A 19,406-nucleotide genomic window follows, 5' to 3' on the forward strand; every position below is an offset into this window, starting at 1 on the left:
TCATGGTCTTTTTTCTCCTCCTCTTTCCATATTAGAGAAAGGTAAAGAATCTGGAGAAGGAATTGATTCTGCTAAAACAGGAACTAGCCATCCATGACAGTCTGGTAAGGAACTATTTGCCCCCACTTCTCCTCAATCTGCCTGCCTCCCTACCTTTGACCTGCTTAGTGATTTATGGGGAATGCAGAGCTGAGAAAGAATTCTCTCCTCATCAAATTTTTCCATTTCTATCTTCTCTTCATGCTCTGGCCAGAATTCCAAGCATCCAAAGTGCCCTCCCTCTTAAGGGGGGATTTCTGCCACAGCATCTCTGTCTCAGCACCTGCCATTTTCATGCTGCCTTAGAGAACTCTATTTCCCTATTAATAGCATAGGAAAAGCACTGGACATATTCAGAAAATCTGGTTTCATATTTTGGCTCTGTACATATGAAGAGGACATTTAATAAGAAATTCACTGAGTTTAGAGATAAAAGACTTAAGTTCAAATCTCAGTTTTGACAATGACAAACTGTTGTGTCCCTCAGCAAGTCATTTAACTTCTGAGTTAATAAATGGGGATAATAACTTACATTACATCACAGTTTGTTGGAATGCATCCTTGTTACGGGCTAGAAGGATCAGCTCTCTTGAATTGGTATCTCTTCCTTCCCTGTCCCAATATAAGTATAATAAAGTAGTTTGTTTGTCTTGAATTGTTTTTAATGAAGCATTTTTCAATTTTTAAGGCCAACCGTGCAATGGTCACCTATGATCCCATGGATGAAATTCAGATAGCTGAAATTAACTCTCAAGTTCGCAGGTATCTGGATGGATCTCTGGAAGAAATCGATGTGAGTAGCATTTCTTTAGGGCTGCTTGAAGGCCAGAGCATTTTATTCACAAGCTGCTTAGCTAATAAATTAATTTGGGGCATTCTCTAAACATTCCATGAGAAATTAAGAGTCCATTGTCATAACTTCCATTGCCTTAACAACTGTTTCAGTGATGTATGGGTGTAGTGGCGTAGTGGATAAAGCACCAGCCCTGGAGTCAGGAGTACCTGGGTTCAAATCTGGTCTCAGACACTTAATAATTATCTAGCTGTGTGGCCTTGGGCAAGCCACTTAACCCCATTTGCCTTGCAAAAAAACTAAAAAAAAAAGTGTGTGTGTGAAGGGAAAGGGGGGGTGAATCTTAATTTTAAAACTATCTTCAAAAAATAGGTTGGTATATATAACATAATATACAAATATACAAACATTAAATTGCCAAAGATGACCCAAATAAGGGCAAGGAAAAATTTAAATTAGGTCTTAAAAAATAATTTTATAAATTAACATTCTCTTTTAAATAATGACATTTAAAAATCCATTTTATTATTCTTGACTTATTAACTGAAAGGCATTTTTTCCTGTGCTTAACTCATGAAAAATGTTTTAATTATTTAAAACATAAATTAAGTTTTCCTCTATACCTGGAGAAAGGCTATTCTTTTTGTGAATGACAAGGGAGTAAATGGATTTGCTTTTTTTAACATACACCTTCATAGGTATTTGGCTTCATCAGATAAATGGTATCTAAAGCCTTAAAGCACCTTCAGTCTTACTGAAGTTTCATGGCAGAGTCTAAGGGTCAGTTCTACTTTGACTTTGTAGTAGTATTCATAGAATTTCATTTTTTCAGTCCTGAATTCAGATAACTTTTAAAAAACAGATCTCTGTGGGGGTCTGTTAGTAGTTTTAAAAAACAAAAAAAATCGATTAAAAAGTCTGCATCTATATAATATATAAGTCCAAATAATTTACATTTTAGCTAAAAGAACCAAATATCTTTTAAAAAGATGCAACCTATCTCCCTTCCCCCCATATAGCCTAGTAAGTGAAGTCTAATCTCAGTATTATGTTTTCTTCCTCAGATCATTAACCTCCGACAAATCCAAGAGGTGTTTAATCAGTTCAAAGTGGTTTTAAGGTAAAAATGCCCTTCTCCCCAAATGTAGAGCATTGATTAGCAAGAAGGTAACTGATTCCTCTTCTGAACTCTGTTACTAAGCTGTTAAATCAGCTTGGGATTTAGTTGTGCTCTGTGTATCAGTTTTCCAAGAAAAAATATTTAACCCTGAGATTTATTTTGAGTAATGTTTTGAGCTTACAGAACAATTAAATTCATCCAAAGAACATGTATTAAATGTTAAACTTGATTGTATGTGTATAATTTATATCAAGCTTATTTGCTGTCATGGAGAGGGGAAAGGGAAGGAAGAGAGGTAGAAAAGATGGAACTTAAAGCTTACAAAAAATCAATGTTGAAAACTATTTTTACATGTAATTGGAAAAAATAAAATAACTTAAAAAAAGAACACGTATCTCCTATTAGATGGGAGATACTGTACTGGTTGCTATGGGCAATGCAACATTTTGCATTAGTGTTCCCTTTGCTATCAAAGAGTTTTACACCCATGGAAGGTACAATAATGGGTCATTTATTTCATATTGCTTGCTCATTAAAAGTATTTATAATTTAAGAATTATTTTTCATACAATGAGATCTTTTCCTTATATGCACAGAAACTTTTTTATTTAACCATTTTTTACTTTAAAAACTTTCTAAAATTTGTTACCTATGCAAGGAAAAAGGATGAGATGTGTGGAAATGAATGTGATATAAAAACAAAAGGCATCAATAAATCTTATTTTTTAGTTAAATGTATTACATGCTTCCCTACCTTTTCAAAGAAACTGAGGACATAAAATGTAATTTAATAACATCTTAAAGACTAAAAATCATCATCAGATCTTTACTGTGAACATCAGTTTTGTTGTCTGGTTCTGTAATATAGTGATATATTCATTTGTTTATTAGGGTTATAAGGTTGCTTGCCTTTATACTAAATGACCCTTAACTGCTGATTCTTTGGGTTGACTTTGCTTCTCTGTCCACTCCTCAATTCCATATTATTACCTGTTCTATTCTGCTGTCAATGGTTTGTACCTATTAACTCTCTACCACCACTTCACCTTTAGCATTTGTTGCTTCATATGCCATGGACTCATACAATTAAAGAACTAAAAAGAGTACATCTATTACAATCTGTCTAGAGTTGAGGAAACCAAAGAAACTTTCTGAAATATTATGTACAGAGTGAAAAAGCTTAGAAGGGAGGAAGGTCTGAGATTTTTATTTACAAAGCTATATTTCTGGATTTGTGGTGACTGTTTCATCATTTGAAAGACCTTCACTTATTTTTACAATTTTACAATATTTTTACAATTTTTACAATTTTATAATTTACAATTACAAATTACAATCTAAAGATTGTCTCCTATTGTAATATATTTTCACTTTAATATTTTAAAATTTCATTTCCACACTCTTTTTTTTTTGTTTTTAGGTTTTTGCAAGGCAAATGGGGTTAAGTGGCTTGCCCAAGGCCACACAGCTAGGTAATTATTAAGTGTCTGAGACCAGATTTGAACCCAGGTACTCCTGACTCCAAGGCCGGTGTTTTATCCACTATGCCACCTAGCCGCCCCTTACGCTCTTTTTGATAATTGAGCATGTAACCTATATCTTCTGTGACCTGAACAAGAAAATATTTAATAAATGTGCTATGTATGATCACTATGATTTTTAAAAATATACCATCAAATTGTAGCTATAAATGATAGGATTCCAATATAGTATCACTTTAGGCTAAGTGGTTCTAATGATTATAATAAGCAATAGAATAAGAATACTACATTCAGCAATAACAGACAGCTTGTACTTTTTCCACTATGAATATGAGCCTGTGAATAACCTTGACCCCATATGGGAATAGGCTCCTGGTGACTACAGTGGCTATGTATTGGATAACTTCCTCACCCTCACCCTCACTGCCACCCTCTTCACCCAGTTTCTGGAGCCAGAATTCAAACTACTCCACCTGGGCCTGACACCAATAAGCAACTCTGGGGAATTTCCCCAGCTCATCTGGGTCTGATAAAGAATGCCCCCTCCCACATCTGATGCTGATTGTCTGCCCCGACTAAGCCCACCTTTAAGGTATGAGACTTCTTGTTCAGACCTCATTCTGAGCATGGATGTGTGTATGTTTTTTTTTCATTTTTGGTTGCTTGTTGCATGTTATAATAACATTCATGCTTGCACTAGCTTTCCCAGTATCAATTGTCTTTAAATCTTGAATACTACATTTTTGCTCTGATCCAAGCCATGAGGCTACATAATGATGAGTTTAGAAATGGCACATTTCAGCTAGCCTTTTAAGTTTTCCACTTGCTCTCTGGTCAACTGATTTTCTTGAGTTTTCAAAGGTCTCACTGAATTTTGATATGAGTCTCAGCATATGACTTTACCACTCAAAAACCTTCAATGGGTTCTTCCATGCTACAGCCAATCATTCACACAACCATCTTTCTCTGCTTCTTATAATTCCTTGTATTCCTTGAAGATTCAAATATAGGAAACTTCATTTGTCATGCCTCCCTGCATCCCTCAGGATTGGTTGGTGATCCCTTCTATTCTTCTTATACCAGAGTTTTTTGGTGACCATCCTATCATTCCTCTATTTCACACCCAGAACAACATAATCTTCTTGAGGACAGGGACAGTTTTGTGTTTGTCATTAGGGCTTATAATAATGCCTGACACATAATAAGCTTACCTGGTTTTGAATTGAATGCTGTACCATTGGGTTACATAATGAAAATATAGCATCACTATTACATAGTATCTAATGTTAAATGACAGCAAAGAGTTTACTCTTATGAATTTTTTAACTTCAAATTTCTTTCTTGCTTAGATATTCAATATTTTCAATTTGAGAAGAGTTGCTCTTTCTCTCAGTAACTAATGTTATTGTCTCTCCTAAGCCAACAAGAACAAGAAGTGGAGGCCAACTTACGTAGAAAGTATACCCTGATAAACAAGAATGACTTTGAGGCCATTAATGCAGTCCAGAAGGTAGGGGGTTGCTTCTAGACTGGAACTCCTGCTTGGGATTCTCCATCATCAGACATTGGGGCAGAACTAGGGATAAAATAGGTAAGAGTAAGATCCACTGTGGACTCCTAACAGGAGCCCTACACTATTAAGAATTCATCTGAAAACAGGCAGCAGTGATTAACTTCTCCTGCAAGCCTATTCAGGGGCTAAGAATTGAAGGGATTGTGACCATGAATTCATTTGAACATTAGGCCTAATCTTTGAGATGAGGAGAATCAGATCAATCTTGGGACAGAATTCTAATCTTTGCCTTTGGGATTGCCTTTATTCAGGCTGGACTGGTTGATGTGGAAGGCAACACCGTAGGAGAAGTAGATGGACATGGGTTTGGGCTTGGTCTTGCACCTTTCTCTGCTAAGCCTGGGAAGAAAGGCAAAGTCAGGAAGTCAATCAAAGAAATACCTGGGTGAGCTGCCTCACAAGGCTACTACTTATTCTTGCCTGTTCATGTTGGACCTTTTCACTGTCATTGAAGCTACTGATTGACTTGTTCTCATAAGGAAAGATGATTGTAATTTGCCTGGTTTTCCCCATTATCTAAGATTCCTTGTGACTACTTCACCTTCAGCAGAATCTTAAGGGTATGCTCTGAGAGGCCATCTAGTTGTCAATCCCCTGTCTGTGATGGATGACTCTTTTCTATCTCTGTGAGGTTGTTATTCAGTCTCCACTTGAAAAATTGCTAACAACAAAATAACTATTTCATGGGACAATAATTTCATTATTGTATAACTCTTGCTGTTAGGAAATTCTTCGTTATAATGTTAAAATCCAGCTCCCTGAGGTTTCTATTCATTTGGTCCTAAAGGGACTACACACACACACACACACACACACACATACACACACACACACACACACACACACACACACACACACACACACACACACACACACACATATTCAGGGAGTAATTCATTAGCTAGATTAAAGACCCTATCCTGACTGTCAACTTCCATTCCAAAAGAGATGGAAAAAGAAACATGAACATACCATTGTAGGGAAAGCATTTTATCAGATGGGAAATAAACAATAAATAAAATCCAGTATCCAAACCAATACAAGGGTTGCCTCATGGGACTATTACTTATTCTTGCCTGTCCATCTTGGACTTTTTCACTGTTATTCAAGCTATTGATCAACTTGTTTTCATAAGGAAAGATGATTGTAATTAGCCTAATTTTCTCCATTAACTAAGATTCCTTGTGGATCTCTAATAGAGCCAATTCGTCTTAAACAGAACACTGTTGAAAATTATATGATCAGAATTTTGTGAGTATGATTCTTTATTTCATTGTCTTTAATTCTTCTGATGCACTGTCACAATTGTCACCTGAGGGACAAAACAAGGGAGAAATCTGGAGGATAGGAAACTTCCAGATGAATTGAGCTAGAGGCCACAATCATACAAGCCAAATCCCTTCATATCTAACTCTTAAATCAATATGGGTACTTTTCTTTGCATCTAACAAAATGCATTCCACACATTGGTATTTCTGTATTACTTTTTTTCTAAATGCATATTAATAGAAGAGAAACATGGAAGGGAAAATGAGAAAACAGAGAAAGTAGAGATGTGACAGAGCCATTCATTCCTAAGTAGAGCAGTAGAGAGGCTTGTTCGTTACCCAGAGGCAGGGCTCAAACCCTCACCCATGAGAGAGGAAACAATTCTCTTCCCCACAAAAAAAGCAACTCAATAACTATAAGGCTTTAAAAACTTAAAATTTTCTTCAGAAGTACTATCATTAGCTCCTTTGAAAATACTTGAGCTAATAAACAGGATTAACAGATAAATAATCTTTATACTAGAGGAAGAAGTGGTAAAAGTTAATTTCTACCCTGCTACAGAATTTATAATAGTTCTCTTAGGGACAAAATGTCCAGGATTCTCATTCTAGATCCATTTTTTCAGAACTTTGCCCAAGAAAGAAGCCCCTCTTAGCCCTGGGAGTGCAAAGGACATGGAAAGCCTTCCCACATCAAGAACTCAGCTGATATCATCCTCTAAGGAAGCAGATGTCAAGGACACGCCCTCTCGGGATCGGGAACCTTCTAGCAGTGAGCATGTTGCATCAGATTCCCCGAAGGAAGATTCCCGTACCACTAGGTGACCTTCTTTAAAAACATCTCCTTTTACAGGCAAGGGCTCTGGGTCAAAATTAAGTCATTTATAATGTTTTAAGCCCAGAGATACAAAAAAAAGACAAAAAATACTCCTTCCTTTCAAAGAACTTGCAGTCAAACAGAAGGAGGGAGGTAGACAAGCAATGAGAGTGGGGTTTGGAGGGGCAAGGGAAAAAGAACTGAGAAATGCCTCCTAAAGAAATGTGGGTTGTAGAGCTAAGTCTCAAAGGGAACCAGAGAAACTAAGAGGTGAACCAATGCAAGAGCAGTCGAAAATTCCTGATACAGGGAAGAATCATGGGGGCTTCTGTGTGAGGAACAGCAAATAAACCAGTCTAGCTGGATGATAGAGTTGTAAGAGAGGAAGGAATAGGGAAGCAGTCTGGAAAGATAGGTAGAGATTAGATGCAAGGGCTTTAAATGCCAGACACGATTTTTCTATTTGATCCCACAGGTAATAAGGAGACACTGGAGTTAAGATACATGATCAGAACTGCAATTTAGAAAAATCACCTTGTCAGTTAAAGTGGGTAGAGTGAAGGAAAGACTTGAGATCGATAGACATTGGGATAAAGAGAAGGGGAAAGGGGAGTGTTTGAGGGTAAAGAAAAATTATCACTTGTCCATGTTGCATTTGAAATATCTATGAGACATCCAGTTTGAGATATTCAAGAGGCAGCTAGCAATGCAAGATTAGAGATCAGGAGAGTCATTGGGACTAGATATAGAGATAATATAGCTAAGAGGATCAATTGCATAGAGATGACAATTGAATCCATAGGATCACCAAGTAATATAACTCAGAGTAGAGAGACAAAGGACAGAGGCTAAGGGGACACCCATGGCTAGTAGGCATAACATGGATGAAAATTCAGCAAAGTAGACTGAGAAAGAATGTCAAATACATCAAAGATCCAAGAGAAAAATATGTTAAAAAAAAACTAGCAAATATTCACAAGAGGAGACAGGTTAGCTGTGTCAACAAGATCAAAAAGGATGAGAATTTTTTAGATTTGGCAATTAATCACTGATCACTCTGATCATCACTAAGAGGATGATGAAGTTGAAAGCAAAATTGCAGAGAAGCAAGTGAGAGGAAGAGAAATAGTGATAACACAATATAGATGGCTTTCTCAAGGAATTTAACCAAGGATAGGAGATATAGGATGCTGGTAATGGTGGTTGGAGCAAACGAGGACTTTTTAACAATGGATAAGAAATGGGTCAATTTGTTGTAGCAAAAGTATAAAGGCAAGTGATTGAAAACTGGAGGGGTGGCTAGGTGGCACAATAGATAGAGCACCAGCCCTGGGAGTCAGGAGTACCTGAGTTCAAATCCGGCCTTGGACACTTAATAATTAACCTAGCAGTGTGGCCTTGGGCAAACCACTTAACTCCATTTGCCTTGCAAAACAACCTAAAAAAAAAAGATTGCAGGTGGGGGGGGAGTGTTGCTTTAGTAAGAAGAAAGGTCACTTCTTCATCCTTGACAAGAGTGAATTGTGGAGAAAAGTTTCTGTAGGAGGCATAAAGAATGAGAAAGTTTGGAATAGCCATTGTCATAAGTACAAAAGCTAATAGGTCAGGGAGTTATAAAAGAATTAATTACCTTGCTTCCCTGAGATTACCTAGCATAAATTTGTAATAGACCCAGTCAGCTTGGTTTTTTCCTACAGCTCTATTCAGCAGTATGTGAATAGAAGCAAGGCTAGTGGAAGTAATTCACAGCTGAGGTTTGGCTAGGTGGGATTGACAATAAGACACAAGAACAAGGGATTTAAGTGTTGAAGATGGTTGTGGGTGCAACTACTCCACCAAAGGGTCAAGATAAGAGAGAAAATAATCAGGGCAGGGGAAAATAATTGAGAAGTAGAGGGAGTGGAGATCATGGATGAGGACCAAGAACAGAGTTAGGCATTATAAGGCCAATCTTAGCAAGGAGTGTTAGGGCCATGACCATAGATAATGCAAGAACTGAAAAATGAGTCTGTTATATCAAGATCTTCAATTAATATTCTTTCCTCCTTCATTTCCCAGACCTGGCACTCCTCCTCCTAAACCATCAGCTTTTGAGGAATTTAAAAATGAACGTGGCAGTGAGATCAACCGGATCTTCAAGCAGAATAAAACCATACTGAATGACCGGAGGAAAAAAGCTGGTGAGACTTCCCAGCGGATCAATTCTATCAAAAAAGAAATTGACACTACCAAGGAGGCATTGGATATACAGAAAAATTTCCGGGAAGAGCAAGGTAATAAATGGAAGAAGGGTTCCCTAGAGTTCAGGAAGAGGACCTGGGCAGCCAAGGGAAGTCAAAATTTTCAGAAGAAAAATTCAGGCTTACCATAGGAAAAAATGGTCAGGCCCCATGTTAATGAATTTTTTCCCTTGTTCCTATTTTTACCCATTATTCTTGGTTAGTTCTTGAGTGCTGTGTAGACTACAGTCCCTTGCCCTGTATTTCTCATCTTATGATCTTTATGACTGACAGATAACCACAACGGCACTGCCAAGTCCCAGTACTGATGCTTATTTCACAAGTGAACTCCTGGGTCTGTTTTATCCAGGGATCCTGATAAGAACCTGTGAAGTCACATGATCAGGGCTTTCTGTGCTCATCCTTTTTGATCTTGTTGACACAGCTAACCTGTCTCCTCTTGTGAATATTTGCTAGGCTTTTTAAACATATTTTAACATATTTTTTAACATATTTTAACATATTTTTCTCTTCCTAGAGCCACCCAAACCCCATTGTTCCTCCTCTCTTCTCTAATGAGTGACAGGTCCCTGTCAACTATGGTCGAAGGACCAGGATTGAATGGATGTGTCCATGGCCTGCTCCCATGACTACCTAAATCTTTGCAGCAGGTTTCTTAGACACCTTTCCCTATCTCAGTGCCTTTTCAGTATACAACTTAGAATACTAGCTTACAAGACTGAGCTGGGGACCACTTAATAATTGTTTAGCTGGGATACCTATTCATTCCAGTTGCTCTAGTGTGGACTAGCTCTAAGAAGAAAAAAAAATTAGAACTCCAGGCTAGAGGAAAATTTGTCTAGTGGTGTGAAATAAGGAGCTCCTAAAGCAGTGAGGAAGCACCACTTGAGGACAAGGACTGTCCTAGGTCCTTAGTACCCAAGGGGCAGACATGGCACAAGGTTATGTAGGATTTGGAGTCACAGTCCAGAGTTCAGATCTAGGCTCTGCCACTTAATGCTTCATCTGAGTTAAGTCACTTTCATCTTCATGAGCTCCCATTTTCTCCCTTTGTAAAATTAGAGAATTGCCCTAGATGATATCTATGGACCTTTCCAGTTAGAAATCCTTTGATTCTATGCTGGCCTTAATCATAGAAGAGTCTTCCTGGACAATAACCTAGGTCAAGAGTTTTGCCATTTAGAAGGCATGAACCCAATTTTTCTCTTGAGTTTCTCTACTTTCAATCTTCAATCTGCAGGGGAATATGAGAATAAAGGGCAGATGATCATTGATGAAGAGGAATTCTTACTGATTCTAAAGCTGAAGGAACTGAAGAAGCAATACCGGGGGGAATACCAAGAGCTGCGGGACCTCAAGGCTGAAATTCAGTACTGCCAGCATTTGGTGGACCAGTGTCGCCAACGATTGCTCACAGGTAAGCAGCCTCTCTCCTAGCAGGGTGTGTTCAAGGGTTCCAAGACAGAAAACATGATGTAACCTGCTTAAAGGTCCAAGTCCTTAGAATGGGGAAAGGGTGGAGGGAAGAGCTCATGTCAAGGTCAATTGACAAGGTCTTGAAAGTCAGTATACAAAAGTGCTCTTATTCCTTTAGGATATGGGAAAGAAGTTTTTCAAGTATGAAATTCAATCCAACTGGATAGAACTGTAGGGCAACTATTAATGAGCAAAAGGATCAGGCCATGCCTCTGTAAGAAGCCCTACAAATCTTTTTTTCAGGAGTCCATCAAGACAAGTCATCTTGCTCTTAGGAATTCTTTCTGGCAGAAAGGTCCTATTGAAGGAGCTAGAATTTATCCCAAATTCCACATTGTGGGTGACTTTTATCCTCAAAAGGTCATACTTATACCCCATGATATATCTAGCCAAGTTGTATAAACTTGTGGAAAGGCAAGCCTCCTATACCAGTTCTCTGGACTTGTCTCTAAAGGTATCAGACCCAATTTGCTATGAATATGTAGGAGAGTGTTAGTACTTGATTACTCCTTTAGGAGGCATGAAGACATTCTCCAAATATTAAAGTATGAAGAATCTCTTCATTCCAACTTGATAGAATAATAATGAGCTACTCTTAGTTGACTAGAGGAAAGAGAGCCATGAAACCATTAAAAAAATACTAAGGAATCAGCCTGGACCTCCAGCTCTTACACTTCCACTAGAATACTGCAAGGTTCCTCCATGGTGTAGAGTCCATCCATGAGCCAACCAGTCAATGAGAGGAGTTGAGGTCACCCTGAGAATCAGTCAGGAATTGCCTGTATGGTACAATGAAGAGCTTTTGAACCTGGCTTGTGTTGCATACATTCCTGAGACTGTTTTCTCTTTGTAAAATAAGGACAGCATTACTTGCACTGCCTAACTCAAAGGGTCAATGTGAGAAAAACATTCTATAAACCTGTAAGTGCTTTAAACACACTGCTGGGTTTCTGAAGAAATAACATATTTAAAGTACCTCACAAATTTTAAATCCCTATATAAATGTTATGGTGGTTCTTGTAAACAAGTTCAGTGCTGGGTGAACTGCCAAGACTCTCCTCATGGTGCCATCTTCCTCCTTTCAGAATTTGATATCTGGTACAATGAATCCTTTCTCATCCCCGAGGATATGCAAGTATCTCTGAAGGCTAAGAATAGCATTAAACTAGGCTTGCTTCCTCTGAGCAAACTCACATCACTGGTAAGAAACATGGGGGCCAGCTTGGGAAGCTGGCATGGAATGGGACCCCAGGCAGTCTCAAGAGTAGAACCCAGCCTTAGCTCCCAGTCTCTCCTGACAAAATTGAGCTTAGGGCAATGGCTTTCTTCAATATCTGTGCCCTACTTTTGAGGGAAAGACTTGTAGAAAAAAGAATCTGGCTGAAATTTCACCCTTCTTCTGGCCCAAAGTAGTTTCAGGTCTAGCTAGAAGATGGGTAGTCCCACTCCAATGAGGTATTTCTAAATCACTCACTGCTAGAGGTAGTATTACCTGCCCCACAGGAGAGGAAAAGCCAGTTCACACCTCTCCCTCTTTGCCACCCTTCCCAGAATGGGTCAACTCCAAAAAGGCTGAGAATTTCCTGCTAGATTATATAGCTCATTTCTGGTATGGTGATGAAGGCCCCCTTACCTGCTCCCATACATCCATGTCACAGGAACAGTCCTTCAGCTCACTGGAATTTGTTTTTCTTCTCCTTTCTAATGACATAATTCCTGAGTTAGCTTAGATTCTGATCAGTGACTTCAGTGATATTCTTGTAGACCCCCCTTAATTCCCTAATTCACTTTTAAGAAGCAACTGCTTTACATTTGATGATTGGTTCCTTCCTACACTTCCCTCCTATCAAAGGCTGCCTTCAGCTGTCAGAGGAATGAGGCCTTTGTCCCAAGTTGGTAGAGTTTGTTTTTTAACTTTGAGTTCTTGTCACACGCACACAAGAAATCTTCGAAAGAGAGCAGCTGTAAAAAATGCAAGGAGCCAAAGCAACCAGCTAAGGAAAGGGGAACACTTGCACAAGCCTTGTTCACATGCTAACTTCTCCCTGAAGTTAACTCTGATCCACCAGACTACATGGGATCAAATTGTGCATTATAATTTTTTATGCATATAGTATACAAGATGCAAATTAAAATTTGTATCATTTGTGTCCCATGTTTTATCCTACCTCCACCAAAGTATAAGCTCCCTGAGAGCAGGGAATATCATATAATTTCTATTTATATTCTCTCCCTGTCAGATCCCCTAGCAGAGTGCTTTGCATATGTAGCAGACACCTGATCAATGTATGTTCAATAATAGGTGAATGAACTAATTAATTTCCATGGCCCTCAAGAGTCAAAGAACTTTTATAGTTCTGGGAAGCTGTCCAACCACTTAATGGGTTTAATGGGCTGTTTTCTTGGCCTTCCCTATAGGCTGAAGATGATGAAGATAAATTTGGACAACTTCAAACTGAAGTCCTTCCTGAATATCCCGACTCAGTCTCTTTCCATAATGCAAAAATGAAGTTGGACCAGAAGGTAAATTAGGAAGAGGATATTGTTCTTACCACTTTGTTTCGAGGAGCCTAAGGTATTTCAATGATTGTGGTTCTCAGTTAATACTTGCTTTGATTTAATTAAGATAAAAGGGAAACTTCAGAGTGTCCCAGGTAAACAGTATTCCACTGTAACAGAACTGTTCTGTTTCATATATGGGGAAACTGAGGAACATGGAGGTGAAATCACTAGAAGTCATTAAATGAATCAATATCAATGGACATAGGCCAACAGAAGAACTCTGTAGCTTAATAAATCCAGAAAGCGTTACCTGTATTACCTGCAGTGCCTTTCACACAAGTCATGGGAGGAGTACTTAGAACCTAAGAAAACATTCCCATTTGGGGATCACCACACACTAGATGCTCTTTTCCTATGGATAGTTCTAGGTTCAAAATGCAGAAAGCCAAGGTGGGACATGTCAGCCATAGCTGAATCTTGAAATAGATCCTCTCCTCTCCTGGGATGATAGAGCCAATGGATGAAAGCTGCACCTTGAGCCCAGAAGACACAAGGTCAAATCCTGCCTCAACTACTGAGCTACTCTCAGGAGTCATAATAGCATCTGTCTCCTAGGATTACCAGGATAAAATCATATACAAGACTTTGCATATTTGAAGGGAGGAATATAAGTTGCTCTCATGACTGTACTATCCCCCATTTTATAGAGGAGGAAATAGAGACTCAGAAAAGTCCATTAGAGGCAGCATTTGAGATTAGTCTTGACTCCAGGGCCTGTACTCCATTCAACTTAACACTAGCCTTTCATTCTTACCTTCTTTCTTCCCACAAGGGTTTTTTTCTTTTCCTTATAAGACTTTTCTAAAAGGGGCTATGCCTTCTGAATATTCAAAAAAGATTTTGAAAAAATAATAAGTAGTTTTCTGGGTGTTATGAAAAAGACAAATACAATGTTTTTAAAATAAAATTGGGCTCATTTAAATCTTTAGACAAGTGTAAAATTTGCCAACTGACCAGCCCCTATTTTTTCTTTTTCCAGCAAAACTATAACAAAACTATGGCCAACTTCCAGAACAAGAAGCCTAGCCTTGTCCCCCCTGTCCTGAAGGAGAAGTCTCCCAGCGAATACAATCTGCCATAGCTGAAAGGGTCTCAGGGTGGCAGCAGATGAACTGTTACCCTGCCCAGCCTACCCCACACCAAGGACAATGTTTGTACTGTTAGGTCAAGCCTTTTTTTTTTTTTTTTGCTTTAGTACTTTTTCTATTTTCTATGCAGGACAAGAATAAAATATGTTTAGGGTGTTAGTCATTTTCAATACACTTTTGTTTTTTCATATTATCTATCAAGCAAGCACTGAGTTTGGAGTGAGTAGAATAAAAGTGGTTAAGCCACCTAAAAGTCAATCTCATCCTTGGTGCTAAAGCCTTCATGCCAATCTCTTTACAGCTGAGATATGTACACTTGACCCTTTATCCTTTGCCTCCTTTATCTTGCATTTCTTTGAGAACTTTGACCTCTCTGCTCTACTGTCAGATTTTGGAGATAATCTGACTTTATTAACCAAGTAACAATGGGAGGTCAATGTGTGTTGACCTTGACAAATTCCACCCACCTCCCACCTCATACCACCCCCTTAGAATTGGTTTCAGCTACCTTTATTTAGTGACAACTAGAAAATATGTTACTATCTGGCACAAGAGAAACTATGCTAGTGACAGACCCAGGAACACAGTGTGGCCTTCTCTTGGCCAGTAGATTACAGTTTTTTTCCCATCAGTTTTCCACTTTAAGCATCTCCCTGCTGTTTGATTTTTCAGCTGGACTGGTTACTTATTTCCAGTTGCAATTTTAATTTTCTGGTGGAATTGCTGATCTGACGATACTTTTAGAGTACACCCAACAGGCTAAGCTTCCGTAAAAAGATCATCATTGATTTGGCAAGATATTGCTTTCCAGACTCATGCTGCTGAATGTAGGTATGTCTTTTTAGCACTTTCCTTTCTGAGCTATTAAAAAGCTCAAGAAGAGTAGTTGGGTTTTTCTTCCAAGATGGATGGGAATTAGAAGCTTTTTTTGAGATCTGGGGAATCATTTAATCTGTGTCAAGGCCTTCTTGCTTTAGTTCCATCCATTCAATGGAATGTCAGGAGGACAGCTGCATGAGAACTTTCACTCATTCTCTTGCACTGTAATATTCAGTCTCCACTGAGGAGAGGGTATCAAAAGCCTGCTCAAAATCTTTCCCTTCACAGCCATATTGTCTATACCAGTGGATGTATGCCTTGGCTGAGTACATTTTTTGTGCTTTCTCCACTGTGTGTTTCAGCAGGTCTATGATGCTGCTATGGTTGGCACAGACAGTGAGTGAGTGCCTCTGACCAGTTGAGTCCCTCATGTCATAGGAAGCTGTAAGATAAAAAAAATAAGTTTTAGAGTAATACAGGTTAGGCTGTATTCACTGACACAAATTGTCTAGAGCATAGGAAATATTTGTCCCATTTTACTTTGTCTAGAGCAACTCACATCTAGAGTACTGCATTCAGTTCTGGGTCCTACCATTAAAAGTGCATGGTAATAAAGTTTAACCTATCCAGAGGAAGGGAATCAGGGTGATGAGAAGACAAAATTAAGGGCAAACACCATGGATGTCTTCAGAGTTGGAAAGGGAAATGGAACAAAATTATGCCACATAGCTCCAGGAAGAGCTAGGACCAATGGGACAGATTTTGACTCAACCTGAAGTTGGAGTCTGGACAAAAAAAATAGGAATGAGACACCCTATTTCCTTTTTTTTATTAAAGATTTTATTTATTTTGAGTTTTACAATTTTTCCCCTAATCTTACTTCTCTCCCCCCACCCCACCCCCACAGAAAGCAATTGAGACACCCTATTTCTAATATTAGAACTGCCCTAAAAATGGACAGTTTGATTAGGGAGGCAAAAAAAAAAAACAATGGAAATTTTCAAGTAGGCTATCAGAGATGTAGAAATTGGAAGAAGTTGGAAACTGGACCCTCTATATGATTTTACCTCCTCCTACTACTATCATGCATGGTTTCTAGTAAAACATAAATTTTTAATATTTTGGTAACCATTTCAAAATAATTCACTTCCAAATGGTTCTTAAGCTTCACCAGACTGACCGTGTCCATGACACCAAACAGCTGTCCCTCATATTGACCTTGTAGGGCATTAAAATTCTACCTTTCTCTTTTTTTCATTGTTATAATATTTTTCCAAATGTTCAAAGATAGTTTTCAACATTAATCTTTCTTTTTTCTACTCCCTCCCTGTTACAGTAAGTAATCTGATTGATAAAGGTTATACATATTCAGTCATAAAACTCTCCCTTTCACAAGAATTCTCATCTAGTCAAAAACACACATCTTGCACTCCTTTGGTTGAATCATCTTAACCAAAGTATGAGACTTTACTGTTGTCCCCATTACATTTCAACTCATTAGATTCTTGCCACTCTTATAACAAGCCAAGATGAACTGACTTTCAAAATGATTCTGTTCCTCACAAACATGTCATTTAGAATTTTATTAAGCACATCAATCTATAACTTTCATTCAAGTTGTTAAAATATTGAAAAGCACCTGCTCTCTGGGACACTCCAGGAAGTGCTCTTACTCTAGTTTACCAAAAACTAAGACAAAACATTTCAAAACAACAGCAAGCAAGTCATTGTACTTCCACTAAAGTAAGCAAATGGAATAAGTATAGAAATAACTATCCACACCCGACTTGGACTTATTGAATCCCACAAAAAACCTTATTAAAAAAACTGCCAAGTATGAAGTTATCTAGTTTGACACTGCACAAGCACCAATAAAGTAAAACAAAGATTAAATCCATTGTGGACCATTCAAATCTCCTTTTGTAATATGCTGCTGTAAGGTAGCAGAAAGAGAAACATCAGCACAACAAAATGGCAATAATACTTCACATCTGGGGAAAATGTTGAGATGGGAGGAGGTAAAGGGGATAGGCAGTGCTTTGGCAGGATGGGGGAGGGAGATAACTCATATAATCTAGATTGGATCTGTAATGTTATCAGTGCCATTATTCTGGTGATGAAGAACCCATCCCTGCCTGCCTATCTTTTGCATATTTTGTTCATATTTCCCAAAGGTTTTCCTCAGAGGATTCAATCAACATACCAGGAACCTTTCTCACTTTCTCTTCACATCTCTAAAGAATTACTGCATATGAGCCATCTGTTGGTCATATCTCATTCTCACCATAGAACTAACTTGTCTTTTGGATTATGTTTTTCTGGTCTCCTTTACTACTCTTTACTTCTGTTCTCTCCTCACCTCTTGGGAATTCTGGGAAGGTGGTGGAGTAGATCAGAAAATCCTGAACTCTCTAGATTTCCTCCACTAACAAGTTAAGGAAAAAAAAGCACCTGGGGTGGAGGGAACAACAAAAGTTGTGACAGAATAGTAGGTGGCATACATAATTCATACTTTGAATATTTGTTTTAGAAGGGTTCACATTCAAATAGAACCTTAAGGTTAATCCTGTCTCTTAAGAGGTGCTATCAGAATCAGGTAATTTCAGTTCTAGTGTCTGCTCTGCCACTTATAAGGGATATGGTCTTAGGCAAATCATCTAACCTCTCAATCTTGTTCTCATTTGTTCTAATGGAAAAGAATAGTTTTTGTTCTACCTGGTGGAATTGCTGCAAAGACCAAAAGAGATCATGGATTTAGCACTCAAGGACTTTGCAAGTTTTCTGCAACATGGAGATATTTTGCTTTAATGGGGTTTGTTGTCATAGCATTTGTCCTCTTCAGTTGCTTCACTGTCAAATGGAAGTATCCTTAGGTTCTCCAAGGCCAGCAAGAGCCTGGGAGTCTTACAAACCAAGCTCCTTCACAAACACTACATACCAGCCAAACTGTCCCTTTCATCTTCTGCATCCATGCATTTAGAAACTATCCTTTATACCTGGAATTCACTCTTGCCTTCTCTCCCTTCATCCCTCAGAATTGTCTTCTTTCAGGACTTCATCAGATCTTCTAGGACTTGTGCAAAAGCTAGTGCTGCTCTCCTCTCCTCTCCTCACCTCTTGGGAATTCTGGGAAAGTGGCGGAGTAGGTCAGAAAATCCTGAACTCTCCTGATTTACTCCACTAACAAGTCAAAAAAACACCTCAGGGTAAAGAAGAGCAAAAAAAAAAAAAACCAGTTGTGGCAGAACAGTCTTTCTTCCAGGACAACCGGAGAAGATCCAAAGAAGATCTCAGGATTAAGGCAAGCTCTAGGAGCTTGAGAGGTAGCCTCACCTCAGCCAGGGATTTTCACCTTTGGGTCAGTGTGGAAGTCTGGAGTTTGAGCAAGGGAAGAGAGGGAACTTCGGCTGATAAGGGACACCAGTCCCAGCTGTGCAGGCGATAGGCAGTTCTGAGTAAGAAGGAACCAGTGTAGAGACAGTGGCATGGGGACAGAGATGGTTGTGGACACTCACAAAAGAATTAATTTGATTCCATGCCAGAGGGGAGAACTGTAGAACCTGTTCGCTACAGGTTGTAGCCACCTGTAACGTTCTCAGAAGTAAGATCATTTCCAGCACAGTGTTTGGAGGGGTCCCAGCTGTGGCTTGGAAGGGAAGAGGACTCCAGAGGTTAAACTGAAGGCAAAGCTCCTGAGGTCAGAGACACCATTCCCCCATACTGCAGGACAAGAAGTGAATATAAGAAAAAGTTGCTATTTTTTTTAAATGAACAGGCAAAGGAGAAAAACCCAAATATAGAAAGTTACTATGGGAATAGAGAAGATCATGATTCATCTTCGGAGAAAGATGAAGTAGCAAAAAACACCTCTCTTAGTCCAAAGAATAATGTTAAATGGCTACCTATTCAAAAAGAATTCATAAAGGAACTCAAAAAAAGACTTTAAAAGTCAAATAAGATATGTTGAGGAAAAACTAAAAAAGAAAATTCAATGAAAACAAGAAAATTATGAAAAGTAAACCAACTGGAAAATTAGATGCAGAATGTTAAGGAAGAAAATGACTCTGAAAATTAGAATTGTGCAAGGGAAAAATGATAAAACAAAATATAAAGAATGAATAAATAACACA

General features: G+C 38.5%; 2 protein-coding genes across 7 annotated transcripts in view; one reads left to right on the top strand and one right to left on the bottom strand.

The window, feature by feature from the left end:
- The window catches only part of KIF9 (kinesin family member 9), an 87,881-nt gene extending 73,254 nt beyond the window's left edge, over positions 1-14,627 (top strand). For all 3 annotated transcript variants that reach the window (XM_074197735.1, XM_074197738.1, XM_074197736.1), the window contains 11 exons: positions 36-104; positions 728-832; positions 1,897-1,952; positions 4,853-4,943; positions 5,258-5,391; positions 6,901-7,095; positions 9,150-9,364; positions 10,572-10,748; positions 11,893-12,008; positions 13,226-13,330; positions 14,349-14,627. In XM_074197735.1, coding sequence (XP_074053836.1) covers positions 36-104; positions 728-832; positions 1,897-1,952; positions 4,853-4,943; positions 5,258-5,391; positions 6,901-7,095; positions 9,150-9,364; positions 10,572-10,748; positions 11,893-12,008; positions 13,226-13,330; positions 14,349-14,450 — 1,365 coding nt within the window. In that variant the 3' untranslated portion in view covers positions 14,451-14,627. The remainder of the gene's footprint in view (positions 1-35; positions 105-727; positions 833-1,896; positions 1,953-4,852; positions 4,944-5,257; positions 5,392-6,900; positions 7,096-9,149; positions 9,365-10,571; positions 10,749-11,892; positions 12,009-13,225; positions 13,331-14,348) is intronic.
- The window catches only part of LOC141495888 (tubulin delta chain-like), an 87,829-nt gene continuing 78,212 nt past the window's right edge, over positions 9,790-19,406 (bottom strand). For all 4 annotated transcript variants that reach the window (XM_074197742.1, XM_074197743.1, XM_074197741.1 and 1 more), the window contains one exon: positions 9,790-15,718. In XM_074197742.1, the coding sequence (XP_074053843.1) occupies positions 15,486-15,718 (233 nt within the window). In that variant the 3' untranslated portion in view covers positions 9,790-15,485. The remainder of the gene's footprint in view (positions 15,719-19,406) is intronic.

The sequence above is a fragment of the Macrotis lagotis genome, chromosome 8, assembly GCF_037893015.1.
Source record: "Macrotis lagotis isolate mMagLag1 chromosome 8, bilby.v1.9.chrom.fasta, whole genome shotgun sequence".
In the NCBI taxonomy this organism is placed as follows: Eukaryota; Metazoa; Chordata; class Mammalia; order Peramelemorphia; family Peramelidae; genus Macrotis; species Macrotis lagotis.